The sequence below is a fragment of the Lithobates pipiens genome, unplaced genomic scaffold (assembly GCF_037356315.1).
Source record: "Lithobates pipiens isolate NorthernLeopardFrog02 unplaced genomic scaffold, aLitPip1_a1.2 Scaffold_16, whole genome shotgun sequence".
NCBI lineage: Eukaryota > Metazoa > Chordata > Amphibia > Anura > Ranidae > Lithobates > Lithobates pipiens.
This window is the reverse complement of record NW_027507748.1, coordinates 368532455-368545976: the sequence shown is the minus strand read 5'-3', so window position 1 is coordinate 368545976 and position 13522 is coordinate 368532455. Positions and strand designations below refer to the sequence as shown.

General features: G+C 46.7%; 2 protein-coding genes across 2 annotated transcripts in view; one reads left to right on the top strand and one right to left on the bottom strand.

Annotated features, from left to right (window-relative positions):
- The window catches only part of VMP1 (vacuole membrane protein 1), a 231792-nt gene extending 230428 nt beyond the window's left edge, over positions 1–1364 (bottom strand). The window contains exon 1 of the mRNA XM_077482110.1: positions 1237–1364. The gene's annotated coding sequence lies outside the window, so the exon portion shown is untranslated. The remainder of the gene's footprint in view (positions 1–1236) is intronic.
- Positions 1365–1392: 28 nt separating this feature from the next.
- On the top strand, positions 1393–5933 carry PTRH2 (peptidyl-tRNA hydrolase 2). Its single transcript, XM_077482111.1, has 2 exons — positions 1393–1566; positions 5375–5933. Exon 2 carries the CDS (start codon positions 5385–5387, stop codon positions 5898–5900), a length of 516 nt encoding a protein of 171 aa, XP_077338237.1. The 5' UTR covers positions 1393–1566; positions 5375–5384; the 3' UTR covers positions 5901–5933.
- The last annotated feature ends 7589 nt before the right edge of the window (positions 5934–13522 follow it).

The following is a 13522-nucleotide window of genomic DNA, read 5'->3' as shown; positions in this document are numbered from 1 at the left end:
AATGATCAAATTATTGTACGATCGCTTCGAAAGCGGTATTTTTTGTATGCTTTTGGAAACATGTGTACGGGCCAGAAGGCTTACTAAAGACAGAAGGAAATAATCACAGAGAACTAATCAGCACCATAATGCATTGGTCTCACAGTGTCAGAACCCTACAATTAATAGGCAACCTGAACAAACAAGTCCTATGAGACACCCCTGGAGTCAGCACCCCCCGGGCTGGTGTCCATTCTGCCCCTATTATACCACCCCACCCCCTGAAGGGTTCATTCAAATGGATGACAGCACATCCTTTACTTTTAGGTTGTGATCACACCGCACACTCACACTGGTACATGTGTGCTCATTAACGGTGACTGGCACCCTAATGCACATACATAGGGGATCAAATTGCACTGATGTGCACACTCTATGTCAGGGGTCTCAAATTAGCGGCCCTCCAGCTGTTGCAAAACTACAAGTCCCATGAGGCATGGCAAGGCTGACAGATGCAAGCATGACTCCCATAGGCATGATGGGACTTGTAGTTTTGCAACAGCTGGAGGGCTGCCAGTTTGAGCCCCCTGCTCTATGTACTATGAAAGTGATGGCAAACCTTTGCACCCCAGATGCTTTGGAACTACATTTCCCATGATGCACCACTACACTGCAGAGTGCCTGAGCATTGTGGGAAATGTAGTTCCAAAACATCTGGGGTGCCAAGGTTCGCCATCACTGTACTATGACGAACTACGTTGGTGGAAACTGTACAGGTGAGTATTTTCATACACCGTGATGTGATGACAGCTCATTCAAACATGAGTGCCATCATAACCATACATGCCACAATGTGCAGGAACAGGTGAGGCATGTGAATGGGCCCTTAGAGTGCAGAGCAGGGAATCCTATAGTAAAATGCCATCAGGATTTCTGGGCAATCAATCTATAAGAAAGTGTGTCTAGTCTCAAGGGTTGGAGATGTCCATCCGATCCCCCATTGTTCACAGACCTAGTGTCTGATGACCAGCGCAGGCATCTCCTCCATCATGTGATGTCTATGGACAATGCTGATGAATGGCCATTCTTATCCTGATCGCAGTGCTCAGAGGACGAGCGATGATAACAATCACACATGTACACAGAGGTGACATCTGAATGACGCAGCCCCAATAGCCATCACTGTCAAAAACAGAGGGTCCCTGCTGACCCCCCACCATGGCAGACATGTCCCCATACACCACGATCCGCACTCACCTCCCACTTGCAGCCTCTCACTCTCGATCTGTCACACTCACTGGGTCACTCCACCGGAACTATCGTCAGCGCTGTCACCACACCTCCCCGATGATGTCATCAGCGGCCGACACCCATTCACCGGCCTGGCTCGGAGTGGTCGGAATCTCTCCGAGTGGTACCTGAATACCCGAACGGTGTCCGTGCTGTACGGAGCAGAGCGCAGAGATAGATGGGCGAGCAGTGCCAGGGAAGGAGACAAAGCGAGGGCGATGAGCGGGCGTGACGTCATTGGAAGGCGACGGCGTACCAGGAAGCTGCGAGAGGAGAACAACGTGTGTTCGGATACCGGTGAGTGTATCGTCCCACACTGTCTGTCCCTGTACGGTGTACTCCATTGTATGCATCCCATTGAGAGGTCATATATAAACACGTTATGGTACAATAGGGCAGCCTTACCTCTCAGTGGGGCTATTTGTCCTGTTAGTTACTTGAATGCTCTTCCTGTCACTGATGAAGGGTCAGAGGATGTGCTAGCTCATGTGTCAGCTAAGACCTTATCATTCACATTCAGTCTTTACCTGACAGCTGCTGGGATTATAGGGGAGAAAACGAAAGGCTTCTCCCCTATAATAGACCCAATATCAGTATTGTAATAACAATACAGCATTGGACAATCCAATAGTCTAAATCCCCTTCATTGTGTTGTGAGTGCTGCCTGTCTGCTGGTCATCTCTTTCCACAACTTCCTGGATTCCCGGCATGCTTTGCAGCTTCTCCTCTGCCATTTACGTTCTATTTATAAGGACTACATGTCCCATGGTACCTTGCTGCCTGCAAGCTGTGATTCCTGTACTGACTGTGCCTCTGTCACGTCACATTTGGCTGCCCATCACATTTTGCTACCCGCTGGAGTGCACGTGTGCGCCGCCATAAGCGTTCCAACACAGGACCCCTCGCGGGCTCGCCATGCTTTGGGCACGGCCTTGCTTCACTCAGCATAATTATAATCTATGTCCACTTGGATGGTGGGGCTTGAACCTGGACTCAGAGGTTTGGGCACAAAATTTTGCACAAGCTCAGATTGCCACAGTGTTGAAACGCATATGGCAGCGTTGAGCATGCGCAGTCCAGCGGGTAGCCAAATGTGATGGGTCGCCATATGTGACGAAACACCTCCTTAACCACTACCAAACCGCGTCACACAAATATACTGCGGCAGAAGGGCACGTACAGGTATATTAACATACCTGTACATTGCCCTTTAAGAGGCAGCGTGCACCCGCAGGGAGCTCCGTAACCTTCGCCACCTAGTGGTTAACCCCTTCATTGCCAGTCACATTTTTACAGTAATCAATGCAATTTTTTTAGCATTGATCACAGTATTTTTTTTACCAGTAAACGGAGCTTATATATTGAAATCGAGTATTTAGAAATCCATCAGACTGTTTTGATGTTGAATTTTAAAATCAGCAGTGTTCTGTCAGATTAGCAAACCTGTGAGATGAGCAGGCTTGCCGCTGCTTTTAAAATTCAACATCAAAACTGTGTCAAAGAGTTTTAAGTACTTGATTTCACTATATAAGCTGAGTTTACTGGTAAAAATAAGTGTGAAATGCAAGACTTCGGTGGGTGTAAAAAGATGTCCGCTTGCCTTCTTCTAAGACTGTAGGCTTAGTGTGCCCAAGTGCGGGCACACTAAAATGGCCGTGAGGGTACGTCACTTCTGTTACAAAATCTGATGGGTTGCCTAATCTGACAGAACACAAGCTCTGTGAAATGTGTGACACAGCAGACATACTCACTTTTGGCTCCCAAAAGGTTGCAGAAAAAGGATATCTAAGGATGAGGACAAGTCATTATAAAGGCCTATACACACGATCAGAGTTTTTGACAACAAACATACAAATTAGCTGTTTTGGAGCAACATCCGACTGTGTGTACGATCCATCAGACAAACTTTTTCCATTTCATCAGACATTTGTTGGGTGTGCGAACGGACAAACTTTTTGACAGCATAAGCCCGATGGAGCAAAGTCTGATCGTGTGTACACAAAACCATCGGACTTTACAAACACACATGCTCAGAACCAATGCAAAAGATCAGACAACAATACAGAAGTTGACCAAAGGTGGCGCTGGAGTAATTGAACGTCCTCTTTTGAAGTGTCGTCAGTATGTTGAAACGTCACTACGTTCGCGTTTGTTGCCTAAAAAGTGTCCGATTGTGTGTATGTAAGCGAACGCCGTTTGTACAGAAGTCCACGGGAAAGTTTTGTATAAAGTCCGATCGTGTGTATGGGGCTTTAGACATGGGGGGCTTGCTGCAGAGCTGCTGTCATTTCAAGGATAACTGATAACTAATATTGCATTTTCTTTTTCAAAATTGTCGCTCTATTTTTGTTTATAGCGCAAAAAATAAAAGCCGCAGAGGTGATCAAATACCACCAAAAGAAAGCTCTATTTGTGGGAAAAAAAGGACGCCAATTTTGTTTGGGAGCCACATCGCATGACTGCGCAATTGTCAGTTAAAGCGACGCAGTGCTGAATTGCAAAAAGTGCCCTGGTCCTTTAGCTGCAAAATGGTGGGGCTTAAGTGGTTAAGGAGATTTCACCTTTCTGTTTGACCTATTTACCATTATTAAAAGAAAATCCCCAAATTTTGCATTGTCCCTAGAAAAGTAATAAAGGGAAAATGTTCCCAATTGGACACTAGTTCTGGTGACCTAGGGGTCCCAAAGGAATTCCCTTAATCTGCAGGGATTTTTTCTAACTTCCTGTTTGGCTGTGGGACAGGAAGTGACGAGAAATCTCCACAATAGGACACAGATTGCAAAAAGAAATCTGACAGGGGTTTACTACCCTCCCTTGCGCTATCCAAAATGAAAAATAAAAATTGCCTATAGTTCTGCTTTAACCCTGCCCACATCACATATATGGTAGGGTGATGCTTTGTCATTCTGAGCCGATGTACCCGTACGTTGCTTCGAATGAGTGCCTGAACATGGCCTCAATCACAGGACACAGCCAAGATCAGGATATGGGTGCTGTGATTGGCCCTCCTGATCACATGATGGCTGTGTCCAATCACAGTGTAAACAGAGACACGTGTCTCAATCACCGAATTCCCCGCTGAGCTCAGCGCGCGCGCGCACGCAGGGATCTGCAACCTCTGTGACAGCTCTGTGTGCGAGGGATGATTTTTCACAAAGCTGTCACACATCACCAGCACAGTACACCAAGCACCACTGTCCTATGAACATCTGTACCAGTGCACAAAAACATCTGTCACAGTGTTCCATTGTGACATCAACATCTGTCAGTGTACCCGTGTCCCACCAATAAAAAAATAAAACATTTAAAGGTAGATTTAGGCATGCATCCAAATCTGCCTTTCCTTTGTTCCGATCCCGCCCCAGAGGCTACTGACAGGTGGTGAGGAAGTGATGTGACATTTAGTTGAATGTGATCACTTAGGTGCATCCGTGGCATGTAAACAGCCCTGTCCGCTGCCTATTGCAGTTTTGGGGGGGGGGGGGGGGGGCAGTTGGCAAAAATGTCTGGTTGACACATAGTCTAAAAAAGTGGACTATGTGTTTTAAACAGTCCTTGTCATTTAGTCCTGAATGGCCAAGTTGAACAGGTCTCTTTAAGGTTATTGGACTTTTTACTAAATATAAAAGTTTACATACCTATTCCATTAATAGCTGTGTTTATATAAACCATTTGTTGTACAAATAAAATCGTGTGTATTGTTTGCTTTGTAAGGGCCGGTTCACACTGCAGGCGATGCGAGGCGACACCGACTTGCCTCGCCGCGACCTCAGCGGCAACTTGCAGATGACTTCTGTATAGAAGTCAATGCAAGTCGCCCCGAGGTCGCCCGAAAGTAGTACAGGAACCTTTTTTCTGAGTCGGAGCGACTCGAGTCGCTCCTCTCAGAACGGTTCCATTGTACAGAACGGGGGCGACTTGTAAGATAGTTGCGAGTCGTGTCGCCTCGCATCGCCCGCAGTGTGAACCGGCCCTAAAACTGTCTATTTTAATATTATGACGTAGATAAAATCAGCTCGCATTTTAGACCAATTATGCCACAATCCCAGTACCTTCTCAAGATTCACAAGCTTTTCAGTAATACATTCTGTGTGCTTTGTTGTAGGTGATTAAAGATGGATTACATCACTAACCCTGGACCTCTGAAACTCGCAGTGGGAATAGCCTGTGGTGTTTTACTAGGTTGGAGCCTGCGTGGTCGAATTGGCCGTTCAAAGAATGTAACAAAATTATCAGGAAGTGATGCAGAAAGTGAAGCAAGTGTGATGGGAGAAAGCGGAGCATTCAAGATGGTACTAGTTGTCCGAAACGATTTGAAAATGGGAAAGGGAAAAGTTTCTGCTCAGTGCTCACATGCTGCGGTATCTGCTTACAAGCAGCTCCTTAAGAGAAATCCGGAATTACTTAAGCAATGGGAATATTGTGGGCAACCCAAGGTGGTGCTGAAAGCTCCAGATGAAGAAACCTTGGTTGAACTTCTCACCCAGGCAAAACAGCTGGGACTGGCTGTCAGTCTGATTCAGGATGCAGGTCGCACACAAATAGCACCAGGGTCTAGAACTGTCCTGGGTGTGGGACCTGGTCCTAGTGATTTAATTGATAAAGTGACTGGACATTTAAAGCTCTATTGAGGTTTCTGTCACTTAATAAAATAGTAAATGACGGTCTAATTCTTCTTATTTCACCCTCCTGTTTAGTGTTTTCTAATGCGTAAAGATAATAAACTTTACATATTTTGACATTGTAATTTTACAAAGTGACTTTATAACCAAAAAGGGTTGTGAAACCCACATCCCATACTTTTGTCTCTTTGACACAAGCATGTCAAGTATGCTATTGAGCTTTAGGTTTGGAGAAAATCAAGAAAAGTTGCATTTTTGTATGGGTTACTGGAGTTTGCACAATGGTTAAAGTTTGGGTTGCAACAATACCAGTACTGGTGCCAAATACCGAGTATTTACCCAAGTACTTGTACTCGGTCAAATGCTTCCGATGCCTGACCCAATACTTTTTTGTATGAAGAGACGGCTCCTGGAAGTCAGTGAGCGGAGAGGCTGGGCTGGCAGCAGCTGAAGGCAGGCTGGCCGGGGGTAGGGGTGTGGGTCGCACTCGCAGCTGTCAGAACGGTGACCCGGGCCATCACATTCGTTAATGGAAGTGACAGCCCATGCCCATCTTGGTGCACCCTGCACTCGGCCTCAGTAAGCCAGCAATCACAAGTTGGCAGCGGACATCTTGTTATACCCAGATCATATAGTTCACTAACTATATGGGCTGGGTGTAACAAGATGTCCACTGCTGGCTTACTGAAGCAGAGTGCAGGTGTTCCAAGATGGGCGTCGCAGCACTTGTATACTTTACCGTTATTGATTGTGTCTCTCATCATTTCAGTGCCACTGCCTGCCCATCAGTTGCACCTAAGTGCTACCTATCGGAGCCAGCATATCAATGCCCATAAGTGCCACCTATCAGAGCCAGCATATCAGTGCCACCAATGAGTGCCCATCAGTGCTGCTGTCACATGACATTAAACAAAGTAATGATAAACAGTATCAACGAGTAAAAAGTATTGGTACTTGTACTAAAAGTAGTATCGGTGCAACCCTAGTTGAAGTGCGTCTCTGTAGTTTTTACACTACACCTACTAACTCAAATGAGTTCCATTTTTTTTTTTTTTAAAACAGGTTAGTATGTGTTTTTTTCCCACCACCTTTTAAAGCGGAGTCCCACCCAAAAATGGATCTTCTGTTGATCCGGTGTCATGTTTGGCACCTTTCAGGGGGGAGAGGGGAACAGATACCTGTCTCATCCAGTTATTTGCTCCTACTTCCAGGGAAAGAGCGATGCAGATTCTGCTGCAAACTATGCCATGTCTGGCCCCTCTTCCTTCCTTTTGCAGGTGGAACTCCGCTTTAAAATATTATTGTATTCCTCTTATTACAGTGCCTGTCCAATAGAACCTTAAAGCTGAACTCTGTGATAAACACATACTGGGGAATTAACTAAATTTCCTGACCCAGAAAACTTGTGCCAGAATCTGTCTGTAATGGCATGTGCCACCCATGACAGTTTCTGTTCCAGGGTAAAATGGAAACTGGTGGGTTCTGAGACTAATTAACAAAGAGAACCCTGTAGATAAAATAGCCATACATCCCTGCTAGCTGCAGAGCTGGCATATGGAATGTGAGCTGTCAGAAAACAGCTCACATACCTCTCTCTGCTCCTATGAGCAGAATCTGCACAGCCTTCCTCCTCCCTCCCACACTCGGTTAAGTGGAGGGCAGGGACAAACAAAGGATTCTGAAGCACACAGAGCAGATCAGTCCTAATCAACAAAGGGGCTTCATACACCAATCAACTAAAACATTATGACAACCCACCAAGGCATGGACTCCACTAGACCTCTAAAGGTATGCTGTGTTATCTGGCACCAAGCCATCAGTAGCATATTCTTTAAGTTGCGAGATGGGACCACCATGGATCGGACTTGTTTTTCCAGCACATCTTACAGTTGTGAGGTGGAATTGAGATCTGGAGAATTTGGAGGCTAAGTTAACACCTTGGACTTGTTGTGTTCCTCAGACTAGGTCACCTTCTTCCAGTGCTCCGTGGCCAAGTTCGGATGCTCAATTGTTCATTGTAGGTGGTTTTTATCATGGATAAAGATCAGCATGGGCACTCTGACCGGTCTGCCACTATGCAGCCCCATACACTGTGATACACTGTACATTTCGACACCTATAGGAAACCAGCCATAACTTTTTCAGCAATTTGAGCTACCATAATTCCTTTAGATCGGACTACATGAGCCAGCCTTCACTCCCTATGTCCATCAATTGGCCACCCATGTCGTTGGTTCACTGGTTTTCCTTCATTGGACCACTTTTAGTAGGTACTGACCATTGGAGAGCAGGAGCTGCAATTTTGGAGATGCTCTAACCCTTGTCCAAGTAACTCAAATCTTTCCACTTAATCATTTTTTTTTCTGCTTTGAACAGATCGATTTGAGGGACATGTTCACCTGCTACCTAATATATCCCACCCCTTTTCAGATGCCATTGTAAAAATATATTCAATGTTATTCTCTTTACCTGTCAGTGGACAGTGTTATGGCTGCTCAGTGTAAATCAAGTGCACCTATAAACCCTAAAAGGTGTTCAGAAAGAGCTGGGTTCCATATTATTATATGTAATAAACATACAAAATATAGGCAAGCTACCATAATCCTAATACGGATTATGACCACAAAAATAACAAATACAAATGTTTATTAACCAGCTTTCTCCCAGCCTATAGACAAATGACGGTCAGGCAGGAGCACTGTTATCTGTAGCAGAGTGTCTCAGAGGGTTTATACATCTCCCAGGCTCCTCTTGTACAATTGTAGATCTCTAATCCTCGGTCCAGTTCGGGTTTTGCTCCTATCCGCTTATCACCCACTTGCCCTGGAACAGTCTTACCTGTTGCCTGAGGAGACCAAGGCTTTGGGGTGAAAAGTCTGTGAGGCTGTAGAGGTGGCGAGCAGGCTCTCAGCACCAAAGTACCTCTCATCGAGCTTCACCAGCTTATTAGCTGACTTGGAGTCCCCTTGGCTCACCCACTTCTGCAGTGGAATAGGTAAAGACCTCCGGTAACGGTCTTGGACCACACACTCTGCTATTTGTGGCCCAGGCAGAGACTTTGGTTGTAGCCACTTTTGTACCAGGTGGATAAGGTTGAACATATGTGATTGTGGAGGCCTCTCAACTTAGAAGGACCAGCTGCTGACCCACTTTGCTTGTACGGCCAAGGTTAAGTAGCAAATGTTACCAGCGCTAAACTGTGTAGGAATCGCAGATGGAACTGAACCCAGTGCAGGTGGACAATGACCGTAACTGGTAGATATGGATGGTGACAATACACAACAAAAGATTCCAGCACTCAGTGGGTTAGAAAAGAGTCTATCAGTAGCAGTAATGCAATAACATAAACAGTTTATTCAATGTTGTTGATGTGGAATCAACAATGCTAATGAACATGAATGAATCAACATCCTCCCACTGCTGCTTCTTCCACTCTTTTGTCTCCGTGTTCTTCTTCCTCTGCCGCCGCTCCTACCGACGACCCTCCTCCGAGGCTGCGTCCCGCTGATCTATCGGTGCTGATGTCCTGCATTTCTTAATGATGGGGGCGTGGAAATCGGATTACATCATCCTGGAGGCAACGCCCCTGTGTGACGTCACAGACCCAGCATGCCCTGGGATGTGACATCACAAGAGGGCGTGGCCACCGTGATGTAATCCGATTGCCACGCTTCCATCGTTATTTAAGGAATACAGGACATCGGTTCCAATAGATCAGCGGGGCGCAGCATCGAAGGAGGGTCGTCGGCGGGACAGGAAGAACACCGGACAAAGAAGACAGAAGAAGAGCGGACAAAGAAGCAGGGGGAGAAGACTTGTCAAAAACTGTCTACTGTATATTTTAACACTACTTTTTTTTTTAGTGAATGGGTAGGGGTGCAATTTACCCCATACTCATTCACATGGGGGGCCGGGATCTAGGGGCTTCCAGATTCTGATAAGCCCCCTGGCACGCAGACCCTGACAACCATCGGGCAAGGGTTTTCTGGAAGAGGCCCTTGTTCTCATCAACATGGGGGCTAGGTGCTTCGGGGGGGGGAGGGCTTGCTCATCCCCTCCCTTTCTTGACCTGCCAGGCTGCATACTCAGATAAGGGTCCGGTATGAATTTTGGGGGGACCCCCAGGCCATTTTTTTTTCACTTTTGCCACGGAGGTCACCTCTGAATCGATACTAGACCTAGCCTGGCATGGACCCGGGCGACCCCACACTCTTTTCTCTTTTTTTTTTTTTTCTCTCAATTTTTTTTTTAGCCAGCAATTCTGTTTTTTTCATTCAGCGAGATGCCCGCTGACAACTGATGACTCATTGGTTGTTAAGGACGTGGCGGCCGGCTTCCCGGACCCCTCCTTAGCAACCAGCTATATACAGTGTAAAAGTGCAAATCGCGGTTAAAACACATGTCCAAAAATGCGGCAAGCACCGCAAAAAGCACTACAGAAACGCTCAAAAGCAACATGCATAGATGTGAATCGAGACTAACAGCTTACACCAATCTTTCAGCTCTCCCAGACATGACTTGTCTGTTTCCCAGGTTTGAGAGCACTGACTGCAGGTTCCAGGTGAGTGTAAATTACCCCAGGGGAGAGGAGCAAAACCCGAACTGGAGCGTGGATTAAGGAGGATCACTAAATGGGTATGAGAGGAACCTGGAAGATGTATAAACCCTGAGCAGGACTTTTCCAAGCTCCCTCTGCTACACATGTCATATGAGGTCCTCCCAAGATCGTGTACAATAGAAAGAACTTTAGTTATCTGAAATGATGCTATGCTTGTCCGGAGACTCCAGGAAATGGATTACTATACAAACTTTACCTAAAACAAAGTAGCTTGGTGAATCAGTAATTTGCTGTTGTTCCCAACACTACATGCAGGAAGCAGAGTCCTCTACAGGTGAGTACTCCTGCAACTTCCCTTTGCAAAGACTTCCTTTGGTTGGCCGAGGCAGAGACCATGATGGCATCCACCGGCCTCTATAGCTCAACCAATCAGAGGAGTCCTTGCATCCATTGAAACAATCCAAGATGGAGGTGCAAGTGACGCTTTTTTTGTATTACTGCACAAAGGGAAGCCGCGGGAACACCTGCCAGAAGAGGACATTGCTGCAAAAGGAAATCATATGGAATAGAAAAAAAGCAAGAGCTCAATCTGCATAACTTAAAGTGGTTGTAAAGGCTAAAGTTTTTTTTTTTACCTTCATGCATTCTAAGTATAAAGGTAAACGGGCCGTCTTTAATGTGGGGCAAAAGGGACAAGTGCCCTGGGCCCTGTCATTGTTTTGGGGCCCAAAGCAGCTGCCTCATACTTGCCAAGTTTCCCAGTTTAAATTCCCTTGTCCCTGGAGGTTTTAGTCCTGTGCTGTGTCTCTGTGTGAAGTTCTGTTACTAATGCCGCCCAGCTCTGTCCTATTGTGTACAGATGACTCACCTGCAGACCCTGTGTCTACATGTAAATACCGGCATTGATATGTGAATACCTGCAGCATTCATATGTAAATAGAGGCGGTATTCATGTGTATATCATGCCCCCCTGAGGTCATATCCACCATCACCTATACTGAATGCTGCCCACTGGGGAGATAAAGGGGCTTGCTTGAAAGTCCTGCCTACAACTGTGGTCATTAAGCCTATCATCAGCCTGTTCTGCAAATGTAAGCAAATTAGTGGGGGGAGGGTAGTGTGGGGTGTGCAGAGGTAGACAGCGAAGGAATTACAGTTTGGTGAGCAAGGACTGGATGTATGGAGGTAAGGAAGGTGGGTGCAAAGATGAGCAGAGGAGGCAGGTAGACTTATGCCCCGTACACACGAGAGGGATTAAGTCTGACAGACCTCCAAAGGAGTTCCGCCGGAGTTCCGCCGGAGTTCCGACGGAGTTCTGGCGGACTTTTCGACCGAACGGACTTGACCACACACCATCACACCAAACTCCGACGGAGTCGAACGTGATGACGTACGACTGGATTCGACGTAGGAAGTTCCTAGACAGTAGCCAATAGCTGCCCTAGCGTCGGTTTTAGTCCGTCGGAGTAGCACACACACGAGCGGATTTTTCAAAGGGGACCGGGTCCGGCGGAGTTCCGTCGGGAAAATTTAAAGCATGCTTCATTTCTAAAGTCCGTCAGACTTTAGCTTCGCTAAAGTCCGTTGCAGCCCACACACGATCGGATAGTCCGCCGGACTCAGTCCGTCGGAGTTTGGATGTCGAAAAGTCCGCTCGTGTGTACGGGGCATTAAAGCGGGAGTCCGCCGTTTTTTTTTTTTTTAAAAGCCAGCAGCTGCAAATACTGCAGCTGCTGACTTTTAAAATAATGACACTTACCCGCCCAGCGCGACCGCGATGTCGGCACCCGAAGCTGATCTCTCGATCGTCTCTCGAGTGCTGCCGCCGCCATCTTGGGTATGGGAATCAGGAAGTGGAGCCTTTCGGCTTCATTTCCCAGTTCCCTACTGCGCATGCGCGAGTCGCGCTACGCAATAAGGATGGTCCCCGCTGTCTCTGTGATCCGTGTGTTTCCCAACAAGCAGCGGGGGACCTTCGGAAAGGGGCATAGATTCTGCGGAAAGGGGCGTACCTTCTGCAGAATCTACGCCAGAAGTGGGTGCAGATACCTGTACTGTACAGGTACCTGCACCCCCCCCCCCCTGAAAGGTGCCAATTGTGGCGCCGGAGGGGGGGGAGGGTTTCAATGAGCGGAAGGTCCACTTTAGGGTGGACCTCCGCTTTAAAGGGGAGGGGAAGTGGAGAGGATGGGGGAGGTTTGGGGTGCAGAGGTTAGCACGGGTTTTAGGATGTAAATGTGTACTGACAGGGTGGATAAAGATGTAGGTCACGTGTTGGGCAGCCTATTCATTTCAATGGGCTGCTCTAAAAGCTACAAATGTGGAAGAAAGTCCCAAACCCTTTTTCAAAATCACACGGTGCCAAGACACATGTCAGCAGATGCCTGAGGGTGTCATTGACAATTAATGGCACTGCTGTGTATCTGCTAAACGGAAACATGTTTCTGTGGTGTCAGGAAAGCGATTTTGCATGCGTTCCCGACATACACAAATGTGAACGCAGGCTAAATGTCTGTTACATTGGTGGTCAGTGTAAATCTTCTCATTACATTGGTGCTTGGTGTAAAATCCTTTCATTCACGCTAGTGGCCTTTGTAAATCCCTCCTTACATTGGTGATTACTGTGAATGCTTCTATTACATTAGTGGTCAGTGTAAACCCCTATTACATGAATGGCCAGTGTTGAAACTCCTCTTTATATTGGTAGTCGGTAAAAAAAAAATCAGGATCGCCATTGATCACACCCTCTTCTCCTTTGGCACTGCCATGGATCCCAGGAGTCCTAGGATCTCTAGGAGTTTTATGTCTATTAATGGGTCCCCTCACCTCCGCAGTCCATGATGTGCAGGCAGTGAGGAGATGATGTGATGTAACCTCTAGCAACCTATCAGTAAGCAGTAATGATATGCAGTAACCTCTAGCAACCAGTGAGCAGTGTTGATGTACAGAACCAATCAACAAGCAGAAATCATGTGCTGTAACTTCTAGCTGATCTTGATCCAGTGATGTGCATGGTTCCCGGGTCTCTCCCTCCTGATTGGCTGAGTTGCAGCAGCAAGAGCCATTGGCTCCT

Coding starts and splice junctions, on each gene's coding strand:
- PTRH2 (XM_077482111.1), top strand. CDS start 5,385: ATGGATTACATCACTAACCCTGGACCTCTGAAACTCGCAGTGGGAATA.